Source organism: Rana temporaria, chromosome 3 (genome assembly GCF_905171775.1).
Source record: "Rana temporaria chromosome 3, aRanTem1.1, whole genome shotgun sequence".
NCBI classification, from domain to species: Eukaryota; Metazoa; Chordata; class Amphibia; order Anura; family Ranidae; genus Rana; species Rana temporaria.
The window spans coordinates 96,353,200-96,373,912 of NC_053491.1; the positions used below are offsets into that span (position 1 = coordinate 96,353,200).

Sequence of the window (20,713 nt, forward strand, 5' to 3'; positions counted from 1 at the left end):
TAATAATTACCACAACTATATTGTATAACAAAATATGCTTTTTTTTGCAAACTGATAAAATTATACCCCCACCTAACAAATTAAATAACTACATGAAGACTTCTCAGTATCAAACACTACAATCCTTAGGCCTCTTGCACTTGATACGCCTGTTTGAGCATTTACTTTTTTTTACGTATTTTCGCACGCATGCTTGTTCTCACAGTGACAATGTCAATGGACAAATCTGTGCGAATTTGCGCACAAATGTGGTGTAAATTACTGACCAAAAATGCTGATTTTAATTTTTATTTTTTACTGAAAAAACACTGTGCTTGTTTACGTGCCTGTGTGCATAGGCACATTATAATGAATGGGCTGTATTTTAGCTCAGTAAAAAAAAAAAAAAAAAAAAAAAAAAAGCTGTACTGAGCTTTTTCAAGCCTTAGGCCTTAGACTAAAAAAAAAAAAAAGGAAATTTCGCTCATCAGAGAACTGTACAGGAAGCAACTGTACTACACTACATGGCTGGTACTTAATTTTTTAGTACGTTCATTAGATGAACCTAAGGGGAAGAAAGAAAAAAATAAATAAAAATTGTCCACATGATGGCACTGTTAGAACAAAGTTCAATCCATTTTAGGACAGGCTTCTCAATGCTGCTACAAATGGGCTTCTCTCTGGCCAAACCTTTCTTACGAGTGGAGAAAAACAAGGACTGCTGAAGTCTTGAATCCACCATCCAAGGAGAGGTATTCGAGAGGGTGTCCTGCATCACTCCCTCTGACCCAGAACACTCTACTTAATACCAGTCATGCACCATGTCATGTACTGGAGATAGGGTGAAAACCCTGATAACTTCCTCCTCTACGTACTTAAGGAGAAGCTCCACTCTAACCCAAAAAAATAAAGGTCAAGTAGCTACAGTTATTATAAAGACACTTGCATGCCCCTGGATCCAGCAATGTCCTCATTGAAGCAGATTCTTAAATCTGATCAGGTGCAAGCATCTTCACTTCGGGAACCCAGAAGTGAAGCCTTGCTGCTTTCAACTGCGCATCTGTGCCCAGCACTGCGCTTTGTGATGTTTCCCAGAAGGTTGCAGGGGAAGGAAGGGCGCCCGCTCCCCCCCCCCCAAAAATGATGTTCCGCTTTAAAGAACACAGCTGCGCAGGGATACGATACTGCAGCGGAATCGTGATTGAAGCATTGTCACCCTGCAGGAGAAGGGCCCATCAACTACCAGGATCACTGGTAGGGTGACCACGTGTCCCGGTTTGCCCGGGATCGTCCCGTAATTTACATTTTTGTCCCGTGTCCCGGGAGCCTTCAAACCGGGACAATAGAGGGTCCCGGAATCAACTGACTGACAGTCTGACACACTCACTGCCGCTGCTGCCAGCCTGCCACAGTGCCGCTTGTAATTTATTGATTCTAAATCACTGGTTGCTAGGGACGCCCCGCTTGGCGTGTAGCAACCAGTGACGTCACCCGTGTCCCGCTCTCCCTGACGCTCCGACGACTCCACCCCCACCTCCTCCTCCTCCAGCGGCCAGCCGCGGTTCTTGCAGGAGGGAGAGCAGCAGCGCAGCGCAGCATCGTTAGGGCAGACCTCCTCCTCCCCCACTCCAGGCCTCGGTTGCCCACTGTCAGCTGCTGCAGCTGCTCGATCCGCCGTCCGTGACCGACTCCCGCCCGCTGCCTGTGTCATCTCTCCGTCACATCTGCCGGTCTGACCTCCGGCTCCTCCAGGCTCCAGCAGGACCAGGGCCCAGACAGGCTCCTCCCGGCTCCCGCCCAAGCGGCCCGATTCACTGCCTCCTCAAGTCCTGACAAAATAGAAGGCCACCAACGCTGGCTGAAGACTACCCTGTGCCACCACTCCATCAAAAGGTGAGCAAATAGGGGCAATTAACAGTGACACTGGCTGGCAGCATCTGATGGGGCACAGTAGCGACAATTTATGGGCACACTGGCATTTGAGGCACAATAGCGACAATTCATGGGCACACTGGCAGCATCTGATGGGGCACAGTAGCGACAATTTATGGGCACACTGGCATTTGAGGCACAATAGCGACAATTCATGGGCACACTGGCAGCATCTGATGGGGCACAGTAGCGACAATTCATGGGCACACTGGCATTTGAGGCACAATAGCGACAATTCATGGGTACACTGGCAGCATCTGATGGGGGCACAGTAGCGACAATTCATGGGCACACTGGCATTTGATGGGGCACAATAGCGACAATTCATGGGCACACTGGCAGCATCTGATGGGGGCACAGTAGCGACAATTCATGGGCACACTGGCATTGAGGCACAATAGCGACAATTCATGGGCACACTGGCAGCATCTGATGGGGGCACAGTAGCGACAATTCATGGGCACACTGGCATTTGATGGGGCACAATAGCGACAATTCATGGGAACACTGGCAGCATCTGATGGGGGCACAGTAGCGACAATTCATGGGCACACTGGCATTTGAGGCACAATAGCGACAATTCATGGGCACACTGGCAGCATCTGATGGGGGCACAGTAGCGACAATTCATGAGCACACTGGCATTTGATGGGAACAATAGCGACAATTCATGGGCACACTGGCATTTGAGGCACAATAGCGACAATTCATGGGCCACACTGGCAGTATCTGATGGGGCACAGTAGCGACAATTTATGGGCACACTGGCATTTGAGGCACAATAGCGACAATTCATGGGCACACTGGCAGCATCTGATGGGGCACAGTAGCGACAATTTATGGGCACACTGGCATTTGAGGCACAATAGCGACAATTCATGGGCACACTGGCAGCATCTGATGGGGGCACAGTAGCGACAATTCATGGGCACACTGGCATTTGAGGCACAATAGCGACAATTCATGGGCACACTGGCAGCATCTGATGGGGCACAGTAGCGACAATTCATGGGCACACTGGCATTTGATGGGGCACAATAGCGACAATTCATGGGCACACTGGCAGCATCTGATGGGGGCACAGTAGCGACAATTCATGGGCACACTGGCATTTGAGGCACAATAGCGACAATTCATGGGTACACTGGCAGCATCTGATGGGGGCACAGTAGCGACAATTCATGGGCACACTGGCATTTGATGGGGCACAATAGCGACAATTCATGGGCACACTGGCAGCATCTGATGGGGGCACAGTAGCGACAATTCATGGGCACACTGGCATTTGAGGCACAATAGCGACAATTCATGGGCACACTGGCAGCATCTGATGGGGGCACAGTAGCGACAATTCATGGGCACACTGGCATTTGATGGGGCACAATAGCGACAATTCATGGGAACACTGGCAGCATCTGATGGGGGCACAGTAGCGACAATTCATGGGCACACTGGCATTTGAGGCACAATAGCGACAATTCATGGGCACACTGGCAGCATCTGATGGGGGCACAGTAGCGACAATTCATGAGCACACTGGCATTTGATGGGGAACAATAGCGACAATTCATGGGCACACTGGCATTTGAGGCACAATAGCGACAATTCATGGGCACACTGGCAGTATCTGATGGGGCACAGTAGCGACAATTTATGGGCACACTGGCATTTGAGGCACAATAGCGACAATTCATGGGCACACTGGCAGCATCTGATGGGGGCACAGTAGCGACAATTCATGGGCACACTAGAATTTGAGGCACAATAGCGACAATTCATGGGCACACTGGCAGCATATGATGCGGGCACAGTAGCGACAATTTATGGGCACACTGGCAGCATCTGATGGGGGCACAGTAGCGACAATTCATGGGCACACTGGCAGCATCTGATGGGGCACAGTAGTAACATTTCATGGGCACACTGGCAGCATCTGATGGGCACAGTAGCGAGAATTCATGGGCACACTGGCAGCATCTGATGGGGCACAGTAGCAACAATTGCTGGACACACTGGCAGCATTTGATGGGGCACAGTAGTGGCTGCATTTCATGGGGAACAGTGGCGGCATTTGATGGGGCACAGTGGTGGCATTTGATGGCACAAGTGACTGCATTTGATGGCACAAGTGACTGCATTTGATGGCACAAGTGACTGCATTTGATGGCACAAGTGATTGCATTTGATGGCACAAGTGATTGCATATGATGGCACAAGTGATTGCACATGATGGGGCACAGTGGTGGCATTAGATAGGGCACAGTGGTGGCATTTGATGGGGCACAAGTGATTGCATCTGATGGGGCACAAGTGATTGCATTTGATGGGAACAGTGGCGGCATTAGATGGGGCACAGTGGTGGCATTTGATGGGGCACAAGTGGCTGCATTTGATGGGGCACAAGTGGCTGCATTTGATGAGGCACAAGTGGTGGCATTTGATGAGGCACAGTGGTGGCATTAGATGGGGCACAGTGGCAGCATTTGATGGGGCCTAGGGCCCTCTTTTGATCTTGCACACGGGCCCGCTGATTCATGATACGCCCCTGCCCCCAAAATACGCAAAAAAATATGTAAAAAAACATATATTTTTTAAGGGGGGGGGGGTGTCCCTGAATGGCAGTTTGGAAATGTGGTCACCCTAATCACTGGGTGTTTAAATAATAATAATAAAAAAAAATGCTTAGGAGGCGGCACTTAGACTATTCCTTTTGGCTATAGTGATACTTTAAGCACAAGGGATGAGCTCATGGTGCCCTAGTCTAGCTACACTTTGTGTGTGGAACAAACAAAACAGTCAAGGTAAATGTACAAAAAAAACACAACATGATAGTTTACCCAGATTTTCAATGGTGTAGTAACGCTGTTTATGGTCAACACGAACTGTCTGAGCATGAGGACTTCCAAGTCCATAACCAATAGCATAACCACGGACAACTACTTGATGCTGATTTTCTGGGGGTGTCCAGCTAACAACAATGTTGGTCACCAAAGGACGCACATGAAGTGAGCTTGGCATATCAGGAACACGTGATTCTGAGGGGGCAAAAACACCGTAATTGAACATTCTAAAGCAAACTTTCAACACAACGGGTATACAACAATACAGAATGAATCACACAAAGTAAAAAAAATTGCATTTATTTTTTCTAAGGAGCCTTCAGAGCATTGCAGCGGTGATCAGCAGATCATGGGTGCCATATAAGGCTCCTTTAGACGCTCAGGATAGCTGTCTGCCAATATCTTGTACAGTCAGTCAGATGCCCAAGAGCAGGAAGATAAATGGACTAAGAGCACCCTCACCAGCGCCCTTGCAGTTCACGAGAACTACAAAGCTACCATCCGCAATGGCTGGCGGTACTTGTAGACATGAATGATGCAGCCATGTGGGGCGATGCCCGCACGGATGTGCCATTTTTCAAATTGTGACAGAGGGTGCATAGAGAAGGTCCGCACCCGCTGTCACAGGAAGGAGGGGTATGAAGCTGCTGATGCTGGAACAGGTTACATGTTCTACCCTAAAAACGGGTAGAACATGTAACATGTTCCAACAGTGAGCGCATCATTTAAGAAATGAATGTGCTAGATTTGCACAGACATACAAGCTCCTCTGCATTCCTGATACTCCTCTGTGTGTTAAGGCTAGTGAATAAGGCTGTCCTACTTCACACATTACATCAAACTGTATGAACTGTCACTCCAACACCCTTTTAAGGGAAACAGTTCAGAATGCTACTATTTGCATGCTATTCCTTTGGAAGGTAATCACCCTGCAAACAAGTTCTCTCACCATCAAGATCATTTTCAAATGTGTCTGCAGCAGCCCAGTCAGTGGCTGGTCCACTCCCATTTACGGTCATGGCCACAACCCGAAAGCTGTATTCTGTGTTCTTCTCTAGCCCTGGAGATAAAAGCATTCTTCAGTTTCAGAGGCATCGCAAAAAGCAAAGATGATGCAGAGAGGCGACAGCACTCACCAGTAACAAGTTGTGAGAGCTGGTTTTCTACCAGGATCTCAATAGTTTCAGTTTTTCTTGCAGTCTTGCGGTAACGCAACTTATAACCTACAATCTGTCCATTCTGAGTGCCCAGAGGAGGGGGTTGCCACTGCACTAGGATGCTCTAAGAATTAAAAAAGTAAACCATTTTAAACATACCAGAGCTTTGAAATAACGGTTTCCTGTTCAAAGGTAAAACTGAAATTTTCATACTGGGCCAAATGTCAAACTAAAATCCATCCCTACACTTTACAATGATAGACATAGTAGACAGCCTTGCTATATTGAACTGGCAGACTTTTCAACATAATTCACAAAATGTTAGGCTATAGGCACACTTCAAGTGTTCTTTTATGGTACAATCTTTTATCTATTCACCACTAACCATTCTGGTAGATAAGTAGGTACAAATGGTTACAATACATACACATGAAAGATGTTCTAAACAGAACTTACAGGTTTGTGGGTATAGAGGGAACCCATCATACAGAAAATGTATACAATAATTGTAAGAAGCAGGCACTTTATGATAAGAAAATGTCTGAGCATTTTAAGATCATGAGAGTGAACGCAGGGGGTTACCTGTGAGCTGCGCACTTCCAGGGTCAGGTTTTGAGGAGCAGCACTGGGTACTAGAATATAGGCAAATGACAAGGAAAATTCAGCACTCATGAGCAAGGCCACGGAGAAGAAGTACACAAAGAAAAGGAGTGTGAATCACAAGTAAAGAAAATATGTAACACAAACCATCAGAAAGAGTCCTGATAATGACATCCTGCGTTGACACTCCTGGCCCATGTTTGTTAATCGCCACAACTCGGAATGTATATTCGGTGTATTTCTTCAGTCCAGTGACAGTATACGAGAGTCCCCCCACATCAATATCCTGCAAGTTTAAAAGGGGAATGGTAAAAACAGAACCATGGAGCAGTCCAGCATTAAATGAGAATTTAAAAACATATTTTACTCTAAAATAGTTTCTCGCAACAGGTGTTGCTGGGGTGCCTTTACCAAGCAGCAATTTATGCCTGCCACTGACACCAATGATCTTTTCAGGTATCTGTAAGGGGGCATTCTTTCCACCAACCAGCAAAGTATGGAGCATTTTTCACAGTGACCACCAATGTAAAGAGGTGTAGTCTGAAAAACGAATCGTTTCCCAGTATAATAAAACCGTGTGCAAAAATCTGAATGAGGCAGTGATAAATCAATTAAAGAGAGGGCAGCCAAACCCTTAGAGCCGGTTCACACTGGGGAGGCACGACTTCTGGGGCGACTCGGCAAGGTTTCCTGAAGACTACTTCAGAGGCGACTTGCAAAATGACTTCTGTAAAGAAGTCAATGCAAGTCGCCCCGAGTCGCCCCCGAAGTCGTACAAAAACCTTTTTCTAAGTCAGAGCGACTTGCGTTGCTCCTATTAGAACGGTTCTATTGAATACAATGGGACGCGACTTGTCAGGCGGCTGAGTCGCCCCAGTGTGAACCGGCTCTTATAGTGTCACCACATATATAAAACTCAAAAATAACGATAAATAGGATGGCGCTCAATCTAGTGAGGTAAAGTAAAACATTCTTTATTAAATAAGATAGTGAAGCATCAATACAAAATAAAAATAAACAAAAAAATGTAACATTATACAGTGCACAGTGTAAGTAAAATCAGCATAGAAAATGCGGATACAAAAATGAATTGAAATTAATCAAACTGAATAATCTCCACAGACATAATTGCAAAAAGTCAGATGTAAAGAAGGTAAACACTATAAAATCTGTCTATATATACACACTACAGTGATGTGATCCAGTGATAATCCAAACAATAGTGAAAAGCCAGTGTTCTAGCCCAAGGATAATCCACCACTGTGTGCAATGGCCGCTCACCAAAAGAATAATGCGCTTCAATGGAGTCAACTAAATTTTCGTAAGGTGAATACAAGATGATCCCCGACTCATACATGGAATAAAAGTAAGGATCTTCATAGTGTAGTATTTTAAGACAAAATTTATTAAGACAACGTAGTCACTTACAGTTAAAATAGAGGCAATGGGCTGAGTAGATCGTGACCAAGGAGGGTCACACGATGATACAGTGCGAACAAAACCAAACTTCTGGTCTCAGCTGTGACTTCACTCGGCTCCTCCCAATGTGTTGCGTCACCGACGCACGACTTTCTCAAAAGATGAGAAAGTCACGTGTCCGTGACACAACTTGTCAGAATGAGCCGTGTGATGTCACTTTCGGAATCATCTGGTATTAACATTCACCATACGAGGATTTTAGGTTTGATTTTTTGTTTATTTTTATTTTGTATTGATGCTGTTCCACTATTGTTTTATGCAATAAGGGATTTTTTAATTATTCATCTCACTAGCCTTCCTATCTGCATTTTTCACCAATATAATGGAACCCTTAACCACAGCCCACCAACCACCTATATAAGGGGAATTACACTGACCATTAGTGTAAATGGGGCATTCACTGACCCCCATTGTAAAGGACACTTTTCCACTGACCATCAATGTGAAATGCTACTACAAATTTCATGAACCGAGTTCCTGTCCCGACAATTTGTAGAATTTTATAATGAATAACTTTATAGTAAATGGCAGTAAAGGGTATCAAAAGGTATACCACATTCTTTTTTATTTTATTTATTCCTCTATCTAAATCTTTCTTTCTGAAAACGCTATGTACTGTACTGCAGATATAATAATAAGCAAGGATACCCCGAGACCTCAATGATTCCTCTGTGCTAGAAAGGCAGTTCTGAGATTTGTTACTCTTCTGTATGAAACCTATTACAAAAGGGTCCCATTATGTCATTTACATACCTGCTCATTTCCTGCACCTTTCTCCATGTAGTAGAGTTTGTAGTTTTGTATTTCCCCATTTCCAGACAGTGGAGTTTCCCAGCTGACACTGACAGAAGTTGGGGAGGTGGATGTGGCTCTTAAATTTGGTGCAGGACCTGGAACTTGAACTGTAAAGTAGAAAAAAAATACTTCTAAATAAATAATTAAAAAAAAGGATGCCGATAGCAACCACAGCTTCACATGTGAATTATGTACTTCAAAACACAATACTAATTTAATGCTAATTTTTTAGGTCAAGATTAGAAGACAGTATTCCTAAATTAAGATGGATGCTCTCAATTAAACAAAAAATCCCATCCAGTATAATGTAAAATTATTATTCTGTAACATATTTTACTAAACAGAATAATCACAAACAATGATTTTACATTACTAGTTTAGTTTTTTCTAAGACTTGGAGAGAAGGCCACCATACAGGGGTATCTCATCTACTGTGTAAACACATATCCATATCTACAAGAAACTTTAAAGCCCAACTCCAGGCAAAAAATAAATAAAAAATCTGCATTGAGGTGAAAAAAACACAAGGGTTTAGAACCCCTTCAATATCGTATCTACAGCCATCAGGTGCATGGTGGTATTTCATGTCATTAGAGACTACAGAGTGTCTGTGATATTCATTCTGACAAAACTTGACTAGCAAAACCACAGTAGAGTAGTTAGTACAAACAAGCAGAGCCTGCATGTGTAATGTGCAAAAATGGCTGGCCTCCTCCAAACATATAATCACACGGCATTAGAGGCAAGGCTTGTTAAACATGAACACGATTTAATAAAATTTATATTTCACTTGAACGGACTAGACAAAAAAAAAAAAAAAAAAAGAAACCCAATTCATTCTAAAAACACAGACATCAGGCAGATACTAAATGTATGAAACCATCAACCAATAAGGCCCCTTTCACACGTGTGCGACTTTTCCTATGACTTAGGACTGCAGACAAGACGTAACCCCATAATTTCCAACGAGTACCATTCATATCTGTGCGACTTAAAGTCACACCGACTTCAAAAGTAGTCCCTGTGCTACTTTGGTCTGACTTTGATGGTCCATAGAACTCAAGTTCATTCGCTGAAATCCCGGCCACAAAATCGCCGTAAAACGGCACGACTTTCAAGTCACGACATCGTGAAAGGGACCCAAGACTCGCAAGTGAACACAGGAATTTAGACTTGCCTGTAAAAGTACAGTACAGGATTTGCTATGGCGCACTCATTTAACCTCACCCACTCCCTGGGGCTCCATTTTTTTGTTAAGCAATGAGGAGGATCAAGACACCGATGTGGGGACAGGGAAGGAAAAAACATTGGGGTTTATTTACTAAATGCAAATCCACTTTGCACTACAAGTTCACTTGGAAGTGCAGTCGCTTTAGATCTGAGGGAAAGATCTGAAATAAGGGGAAGCTCTGCTGATTTTATCATCCAATCATGTACAAGCAAAAATGCTGTTTATATTTTCCTTCCTTGTCCACCTCAGATCTACAGTGACTGCACTTCCAGTGCACTTGTAGTACAAATTGGATTTGCCTTTAGTAAATCAACCCCAATGTTCTCATTGAGGTGGACAGAAGAGATCACCTTAAGTATCTTGTCCTTGTGCCAAGCAAGGAAAGGCTCTTTAGAGGAAAACATGCCTAACAGAAGTAATGGCTACCATAATGGCTACTAGTAGGGTTGCCACCTCATCTTTTTAAAACAGAACACATAGTAATTACACAGGTTCTGTGGCTGATTAAGGTGGTAATCAAACTCACTTGGTGCCTTATCTGCATTAAAATTGGCCCCAGAACCTGTGTAATTACTATGTGTTCTGTTTTAAAGGGATGAGGTGGCAACCCTAGCTACTAGGGTTGCACCGATACCATTTTAAGACTGAGTACAAGTACCGAAATCTTAGCAGACCCCTGACATCTCCCTTTTGAGACAGGGAAAGGGACTTAGGAGAGACTCCCCAGTCCCATTCTCTGCAGCCTCAGCTGCACTGGAAATGGACAGGAGACAGAGGCTCCTCTCCTCTCAAACTGAAGAAGTTTACAATGCTCAGTTATGAATGGACAGAGTCAGTGATCACTGTTCATTTGAAAAAGGCAGGAGCTATGAAATTACAGATTTACCGACTCCTTTCTCCACTCACATTCCTGACAGATCAAGGACAAAGGGGACGGAGAATCACGGAGGGGGACTGGAGCGGAGCATGGAGGACGACACAGATGGGGGCTGGAGAAGGATACGGGGACAGTCAGAGGTGATCAGTGCAGCCGTGGGGGGAGTTACAAGCACTGATCCCTCTGAATAGATTTCAATGAAGCAGCTGAAAGCTGCGGGAGGGAGGAGGAGAAGCGGTTGTCGGCTGCTTTATTGAAATCTGTACAGGGAGATCGGTGCTTGCAGCTCTCCCACCGATCGCCCGACTGCCCAGGTATCGGATCAAGCATCGGAACAAATGCTCGGTATCGTCACCGATACTAGTATCGGTGCAACCCTAATGGCTACCATAAACATACACACACACACACATATATATATATATATCACACATACACACACACACACACACACACACATATATATATATATACACACACATATATACATATATATACATAGATATAATATATATATATATACACACACACATATATATACATAGATATAATACATATATATACATAGATATAATATATATATATATATATACACACACATATATATACATAGATATAATATATATATATATATATACATAGATATAATATATATATATATATATATATATATATATATATATATATATATATATATATATATATATATATATATATATAAAGCAGGGATCTCCAAATTTCCTAAACAAAAGGGCCAGTGTATTGGGGGACCAAACCGTGCCCCATCTTTTGTTTTAGCGAGAGGGAGTGTGCCACTTTGATGGTGCTCCATTAAAGGCATCAGTGGATGGAATGTTGCCCAAAAGGACCAAAAAAAAAAAAGAGGCAAGCGAAGGGCCACATCTACAGTTTGAAAACTAGACAACTGCTCTAAAAGGAAGGTTTCTAATTAGTTCAAAGTAGGTGCTCTGAAGTAAAGAAAGCACCAAGTTGAGATCCCAAGGTGACACACAAGGTCAGATTGGGGGGCCTATATGAGCAACCCCCTGAAGAAATGTCTTGATAAGAAATTGTGAGGCAGGTGGTTTCTGAAAAGAAGAAAACTGTGGCTTAAGGGTACTCAGGCCCAGATGCCAGTCAAGACCAGACTGAAGAAAAGCAAAAATATGAGTGCCAAGAGTATTCCCCCTAGAGTTCAACCTCTTGCCTTTCACCAGATTTATTATCGCACATGAAAGGCTTAATTTTCCTGGTGCAGAGTTACAGTAAGGTGGAAATAAGTCAAAAATACTCCTATACTACAGGACTCGAGTTACAACAGGTGTGCCATTAAAGCAAGCAATGAAGAAGCAGGATGGCATAGCTGGCATTGGGCCAGCAAGTCTGGTGTATTTGGAAGAGGCCAAGGGGAATCCACCAGAAGCCTGAGTATGTCTACATACCAGATACCTTCTGGGCCAATTTGGTGCAAGGAGAATCTTGGAAAACATGTCCCAGGAAGTTGTTGCGAGTCCCACTTTGCTCATCTAGGAGAGAAAAGATAGGTGCACCGCTGCAAAAAAAAAAAAGGGGGGGGGGGGAGATTGAGTGGAACTTTTTAGATAAAAGGTAAAGTTCCACTTTAAGCCTTGGTTTGAGGTTGATACCTGGTGAGAAAGAACAGACCCTTACACTGAATAAGAGGTAGTAACCATAGAAGTAGGAAGCTTAGGCTTTTACTTGTGAGGTAGGAGCACCTTTCCCCAGGGACTTCCTTGATCAAATTTATCAAAGGATTCCTCACTATCAAAAAACACGTTCATAGAAGGCAGGTTTGGCAGACTAAAGCTTGGTACACACCAAGTTTTATTAATCTAGAAAAGCAGCGTCCTCGAATACAGGTTCCTAGTGTATATTAATTTGTCTTGTCCAGTTAGCAATAGTCTGGCAAACAGACATGTTGACAACCCATAAAGGAGAGCACTGGCCAGCAGAGACTCATAAAACATCTTTAGCATCATCTGACAGATGTTGAAAGACTTCAGCCTCCTCAAAAAAACAGAGGCAGAACTGATCCTTTCTTTACAGCACCTTTATTGTTACTCCTGGTCCAGTTTATTATCCATATGCACCCCATGATTCTTAAAATTATCTTCTACATCAACACCAACTCCTTGGACAGAGATCAACCTGCATCTGTTAAAAGGTGAGTTCCAGGCTTTTTTTTATGGTTATTAAAAGTCAGCAGCTACAAAAAGTGTAGCTGCTGGCTTTTAATAAACAGACACTCACCTGCTCCATGGTCCAGCGACGCGCCGGCCGGAGCTCCGCATCTCTCCTCCCTCTCCGGCGTCTTCATTCTTTGTGTGGGCACCCGGCCGTGACAGCTTTCGGCTTCACGGCTGGGCACTGCATGCGATGATGATTGGTCAGACGATCGCCTGGGACCTGTCACGTGTCCTAGGCGATCACCTACAGGGAGGGGCCGCTGTAGGCGATATGAAGTATCGCCTAAGCTGTCCCTGGGCAGAAAGAGGAAGTGGGACAGGAAGTACCACTCCTCCTGAGGCCCCCCCCCCCCAAAAAATGACATGCCAAATGTGGCATGTAAGGGGGCAAGGAGAGGATTAAGCGAAAGTTCCACTTTTGGGTCGACCTCCACTTTAAATGCTCCCAAAGGAGAGTCAGCTTGATGGTCTTAAATGCACTGAAATGTTAAAAAAAAACAAAAAAAAAACACATGACCAGTTTATGCAGATGTGCATACATGCCGTTTAGTACAAAAAACACACACACACACACACTTCTATGGCCAGCCACAGTCATGTAGAATGCAAAGCTAAGAAATGGCCTTAAGGGCTGCAATTATGTGCACACATATCTTACCCTCATGTTGTGTCTCCACCTTCAGAGGGGTAGAACTTTCCCCAGTTCCATGGTTATTTTGTGCCACAACTCGAAAGTAATAGACAGTTTCTGGCAGTAGGTTCTGAATGGTGACCTGCAACTCCCCTGGGCGGCTGGTGTTCTCCACACGTTCTCTGTAAGAATTAGATATAAACACAAAATCAACACATGGATAAATGAACCACGCAATCAAATAAAATAAAAAAAAGCATATTTGTGACAATTTTTTTTTTTCTTTGTAAATTGTGGGTAGAGAAATCCCAGGTAGCCAATATGCTTTAAATCCACAGCTGCAGCATGTTTTAACCACTTCAGCCCCAGAAAGAATTTACCCCCTTAATGACCAGGTAATTTTTCACTATTCGGCACCAAGTTATTTTAACGACGCTAAACCCAAATAGAATGAAAATCACTGACCGCAATTAAAAAGATTCTAACATTTTTTTGATCCTAAAAAAAGCTTAAAGTTTTTTGTTGTATGCAGTGTAAGAGGTTGACCTTTAATTGGCGAGCTTGGATACAGGATGGACAAACAGACACAACTACAGGGAAACAGGAGGTGACATTTTGGTATAAAAAAGTAAAAGGGGTATGTAGATAGTGAATCACAAGAACTGCAAAAAAAAAAAAAGCTATACTACGGTTAGTTTTTCTTAAAGTGGTTTTAAACCTCAGACATAATATACAAACAAAGCATGTTCATATATAGTGTGTACTTGTCTCAATTCAGAGCACCGAGTTTCATTCCTCTGCCATCTGCAGGAGTCACTTCTAACAAGTTTTTCCTGACACCAAGAGAAAAATGATGACAGGGGTGGGACCTCCAACTGATTGACAGCCCCAGCTTAGTGTGAAAGGGGTGTGTGTGTCCCTACCCTCCAATCAGTTCTCAGAACTCTCCTTACTGAGTTTTGCAGAGTAACTTCAGCTCTCCTGCCACTTTTCTGACAGCTCAGACAAGTTTTAAAAACCACCACTTTGAAGGGATTTAGAGAAGAAAAAGCTGCAGATAAACAGGTACAACTTATGTAGGAGAATTTGTTTCAGCTCTGTGTATCACCTGAGACCAGTCACTTCACTGAGTATATGTAATGGTTTACAACTACTTTAAGATTACTATAGTGTTGGTCAGTGGGGAATCTCTGCATTGATTTACCATATATAGACACAGTCAAATAATCCATTATAGCATTTTAATAGGAGAAACCTCACCTGTTCATTCCCTCCTTGCTGTAATAGACTTGGTAAGTAAGATTTTCTCCATGAGCATCCGCAGGTACACGCCAGGTCAGCTTGATGAATCGCGTGGACACCAAAGAGGCCACGACATCCCTCGGGGATGATGGAAGAGGGCCTCCTGGTGTGGCAGCTACATGGTGAGCAGTGGCACGGGTCAGTGAGGGGGCAGGAGAGGTTGGGACGGTAACACCTTGACGAAGGTAAATGGGAGGGAGGGGAGGACAAGCACAGGCACACGGACACGAAAAGCAAAAAACAAGAACAGAAAATAAACAAAAAAAAACAGGCACGGCCTCCATGCAGACATGGGCAGCTGGCCAACGAGAAAGACACCCTCACTGATAAGAAGTCAACAAATTCCAGTGGTTGCGGATTCACTGAATCTTGACTTTAAATCAACTTACAAAGTGTCACTACTGTTGGCCGTGCTGCCCACAAACATGCAAAACACAGAACTATTCCCAATGACTGACCAAGGTATCAGTGTGGCAAAGCACACCGCGCATTCCTTGGCTGTTAATGGGTCAATGAACTCACTTGTAAAACTTTAAAATGTTACAGTCTTCCTCCTTTGCATATTTCATATAATCCAGAAATACCAATAAGAGTGAATTGTAGACTTAGACATTACCATATAGTCTCCAATAAAAAAAACACACAGTCTAGTATTGAAGTGCTACAGAGATATATATATATATATATATATATAAAAAACACACACAACAACACAGTCTAATATTGAAGTGCTACTTTTTTGAAGTGCAAAAGCTATATAAAAAATAAAAAAATTGTATAACCTTAATTAAAATATACTTTAGTTAGTAGCAAAAAGTTTTATCAATTCAAATATCATCATCTATATAGGAGTATAAGACAAAGAAACAACACCATAAAAAAATATATATATAATTAGGATTATACAATTTTCATAAAAGGGAAGACTGCATCATTAGAAAACACAATTCCATGCATGGGCTATAAAATTATAAAAATAAAATAAAAAACTTGTACATGGGAGTGCAATACAAAGGAATAATTAATTGTACAACATGTGATGCAATGTAAAATTAATTACACCAATTAAAAAGAGAATTATTTTTGCCATGTTGTGTGTCTTTGAACTTTAGTCGCAGAGATCTACTTCTATGTAGGTTGATAACCCCAATGTCACTGGATTATTTCCATGACCCAGAAATCAGCAGGACATATGACGCACAGAGAAGAGGATGCTGCAGAGGGGGTAGTGGAAAGGTGGATCAGGAAACTAAGGTAAAAGGAGGTCAGCTAAACTAGACGCAGGCCACTGGAGAAATTCTCCACAGGTGGGAAGACCAGGCAATGATTATATAATAACATTAAAGGTCAAAGACACAATGACATAATGGAGTCAATATTCATCAAGTCAACAAAGCAAATATACGCCACACCAGCATGGCCCGATTTATTACTGGTAGAAATGTGGGAAGAATGAGATGCAGGGATTCACAGATCAGGAGGGTCTAGATGCATGGCAGATTCAAACAGTGAAGGATGCTTAACACTCGGCACTTACCAGGCTCTAAAATAATCAGCTGAGCTGCCGCCTGAACATTTCCCACCTCATTCTCAGCAATACATTGATAAAACCCTTCATCTGAGCGTACCAGTCCAAGAACTTGCAGATCATGATCATCCTAAAGGAAAAAATATTTGAAACAAAAAAAAGAAAAGGCTTGATTCAACTCTCTAAAAGGGGCCTTAAGACAGAATATGTCTGCCCAATCTGGCCAGTTATGGTCTGAACAGAAAATATGTCCATAGGCTTTATCTAACCATACCAGACATGCGCTGCCTGAGCTTTTTTGGGGCAAGAATCCATTGGCTAGATTGGGCTTTTCCATGGCAACTACCAATGTCCCCTCCTTTAAGAATGTGGACATCAGGGGTATCTTTTAGCTTTTCCTGCTCTATAGGCTTAAACATGCACATTCGCACATGCAACTTTGCCCAGTTCTTTGTTAGAAAGATCATTCAGAAGCCAGAGCAGCATATTAGAGAAGACAACGTCTAAGGCCAGCCATACACTGTGCAAATTTCTTTCCTGCAACCAAGGGTTGACAGGGGAATCAGCAATCATCTTCTCCCGGCAGAAGCTGTGCTCATCGGGAGAAGACCGATTATTGCTAAAGAAATTTTTATATATATATATATATATATATATATATATATATATATATATATATATATATATATATATATATATATATATATATATATATATATATATATATATGCACTTGGAACCAAAATAGACTAACAGCTGTACACTATAAACACAAATACCAGGCACACTGAAAATGTATAAAGTATGTAGTGCTAAACAAATATGATCATACAGAAAATGCAAGTGCAATGCTGTGCAATCAAGACAATGTGCATATAAAGATAAAAGTCCATAAAAAAAACATGAAAGCAAAACCGTGTTCCAATGCATACAAGTGCAATACTGTGCAAACAAAAAATTCATATATCAAATATCAAACTAAAGTCCATTAAAAAAGATCACATGGTAGAATCCGTGCTGAAAGTGAACATCAGATGCCCACCAGTGTGACACCCATCACTAGAGCAAAGATTGGAGGCTTACCAGAGAGCGAATGACCATCATTACTCAGGGGAGTCAATCAACGCCTAAATCGGACGTACAATCTACTGAAAGGGAGCTCTAAAAATAAAATTACCTTAAAACTGTAGAAACAGGCATGTTGACATATCAAATCCAAAACTGGTCCGTTTCCCTTACGAAAAATGTCCGAACGACGGTCACGCATGCGCAGTAGCGTGTGCACGTAGCTCTGCCACGATGTTCGGACATTTTTCTTAAAGGAAACTGACCAGTTTTGGATTTGAAATCTCTACATGATGATTTCTACTGTTTTAATGTAAGTGCACTACGGTTTTAATAAATTTGATGTCGGTACAATATTACACTATGTGGCGTCTTGTATTTTACATACACTTTGGCATCGAGCTCCACTGGTGGTCTTGTGATGTCGCTTCATGGCTCACCGTGAGCCTGCCATCATACACCATCCGCGGCTATCAGAGATGACATCCGGGGCTTCCTTTCAGTAGATTAGATTAAGCGTTGATTGACCGCCCTGCGTAAGGGTGGTTGCTAGCTCTCTGGTAAGCCTCTAATTTTTGCTCTGGTGACGGGTGTCGCACCGGTGGGCATCTGATGTTCACCTTCTGCACAGATTCTCCCATGGACTTTAGTTCGATATTGACTATATGCATTTTTTGTTTGCACAGTATTGCACTTTACTTATATGCATTACAACACTGTTTTGATGTGCTGGAGATTGCTTTTACAGTTTATTTTTATGGACTTTTAGATTGACATATGTACATATTCTTGATAGCACAGCATTGTACTTTATTTTTCCGTATGATCATATTTGTTTAGTGCTGCACTTTATATATTTTCAATGATTATTGCTAACAGCCACTTGCAATGATTGGAAGCAAATCCAGAAGTCTGTTTGTACTCAAGTTAATCAATTCAGCCTGACCATTAACAGTTCGAAAGAGTTTCAAACTGTGAATGGCTGGCCTTTGACTACGGTTTTCCTACTCCAGATTAAAAAAAAACAAAAACTGAGTATTGTGTACTTGGGCATCGTATCACTGTTTTTTACCAACTTACCATTGTCTTTACAGACAATGTTTCTAAAAGTCTTATTTAAAAGTGGTGGCGATATTTACCTACAGGTAAGCCTATAATAAAGTTTAGGAGATATTCACCCTGCATGCAGCCGCTGACGTCAGCTGCACATGCACTCTTGAGGTCTGGCGTATCGTGCTGGAACGTCAGAGCTTCTTGCCAGAACCAAGGGTTCCAATGTGCAGGAGTGACATTATCATGGCTCCAGCCACTCACAGCGCCGTAGCCCACAAACCCAGAAGTAACGCCGGGGCAATATGTCAGCCCCCTCAGCGGTGACCGGGCGCATTCAGCCAGCAGATTCAAAAAAGATAAGAAGAAAGGCACTAGATTCCACCATTTAAACAATTTTTGAGGTGAATGAGGAAATCCTCCCTGCTGTGTTTTATTCTGACAGCAGGACCCCCTCCCCCCGCTGTCAAAATACACTGATCGGTCCTGTAGTCGATTGGCTGCAAGTGCTGATCAAATGGAAATTTTCCAGCAGGAACACGAGAAGGAACATAAGAAGTCGATTGGCAGATCAACTTCCTATGAACAGAAATGGCCATAGATGGATCAAAACTTGCTCAGCTCCTGCTGACCAAGACCAATTTCAATCTATGTATGGACAGCTTTAGGGAACTCCAGGTGGGAACCCAGATGAATATCCTCCGCTGCAGATAACTCAGGTGCAGGCAATGCACTTAGCAAAGCAGGAACACAAATTGTCTCTGGACAGCCAAATTGTAGCCTTTATTAAAAGAAGGACAGCACTACAAGTCACAGCAAAATAAAATATTCAGCTATGACTAAGCACTAGTTTCACTGAAACGTGTCAGCAGTCGGGTTTTTATTTCATTTTGCTGTGACTTGTAGTGCTGTCCTTTTAATAAAGGCTACAATTTGTTCAGAGTGCGGCTGTCCAGAGACAATTTTTGTTCCCGCTAGGGACAGTTTTAGTTTCCACGTGGCAAGGTTAAATTGACTAAACTACACTCCAAGAGGGTTTATTACAGTAAATGGTTCCGTGTAAGGTATTTGTGACAGCCACAATGCTAGCACAGGCTACAACCATGCAATTCTGAAAACACCCTTAACTCACCACTATTTTGAAGTAATCGCTGGGAATAACCATGTCTCCATTCTTCACCCATTTGACAGCCGGTGTGGGTTTTCCACTCACCTCACATTCAAACACAATGTCCATAGATTCATGAGCATGAGTATTAGATGGCTTAACATTAAAAACAGGAGGCACTGCATAGAGAGAAATCCGAATTAGGTGCATTGCTTTTTTATAACCTGCGTGAATAAGTAGCAATTCAAATGTTTGTACCAGAATGTGTTATTGCATAGTGCTCTCCAATTTGTAGTAACATGGCATAAAGCTTTCAGAAATGAAAATGTTCAGGATGGATGCTATTAATGCACAGAATGATAAAGGTTATAATTTAATGACAGAGGGTGAAGGGAAATACTGATAGTTTGTCAGCAACAAAAACTCTGTTGGAGAGGGAAAGGAGTGACCCGGTTTGCTGTCGAACACCCTGTGTTATCACCTAGAAGGAAATAGGACAGGCCCCCAGAGAGGGAAGTACTGCATCCTCTCCCAGATAATAAACCAAAGATAAAAGTGAAGCCTAGTGCCAGTGTCATGTCGGACAATAACTGGGTGTGTAGCAACTAATCATTATAACATAAAATTTTCCAAATGTTTCTACAAACAGCAAGGCTGATGGATGAGTACAATTTAAAAAAAATGGGGGGGGGGGGGGGGGGATTTCCAAAAAAACAAAATACAAGAATGCCTCCATTTGTAAACGAAAACCCTATAGGGAAAGTACACAACAAAAAATAGATGATCTTGCCAACTAAAATCCCATAAACAAACATTTATAACAAAAGCCGTTGTTACAGATTCTCTCTGTACTGTGTCACTTTTTGGCCCTAGTCAATGAAAACAAGTGTTTAAAGCCCAAACTGCTTTTCCCCCTCTTTAACCATTCCCAG

At 42.6% G+C, this 20,713-nt stretch overlaps 1 protein-coding gene across 1 annotated transcript in view; it reads right to left on the reverse strand.

Moving 5' to 3' along the window:
• The window catches only part of NEO1 (neogenin 1), a 223,333-nt gene that overhangs the window by 40,082 nt on the left and 162,538 nt on the right, over positions 1-20,713 (reverse strand). Inside the window, 10 exon segments of the mRNA XM_040343027.1 lie at positions 4,749-4,946; positions 5,701-5,811; positions 5,888-6,032; positions 6,491-6,540; positions 6,656-6,794; positions 8,741-8,889; positions 13,756-13,910; positions 14,989-15,145; positions 16,568-16,688; positions 19,806-19,960. Of these exon segments, the coding sequence (XP_040198961.1) occupies positions 4,749-4,946; positions 5,701-5,811; positions 5,888-6,032; positions 6,491-6,540; positions 6,656-6,794; positions 8,741-8,889; positions 13,756-13,910; positions 14,989-15,145; positions 16,568-16,688; positions 19,806-19,960 (1,380 nt within the window).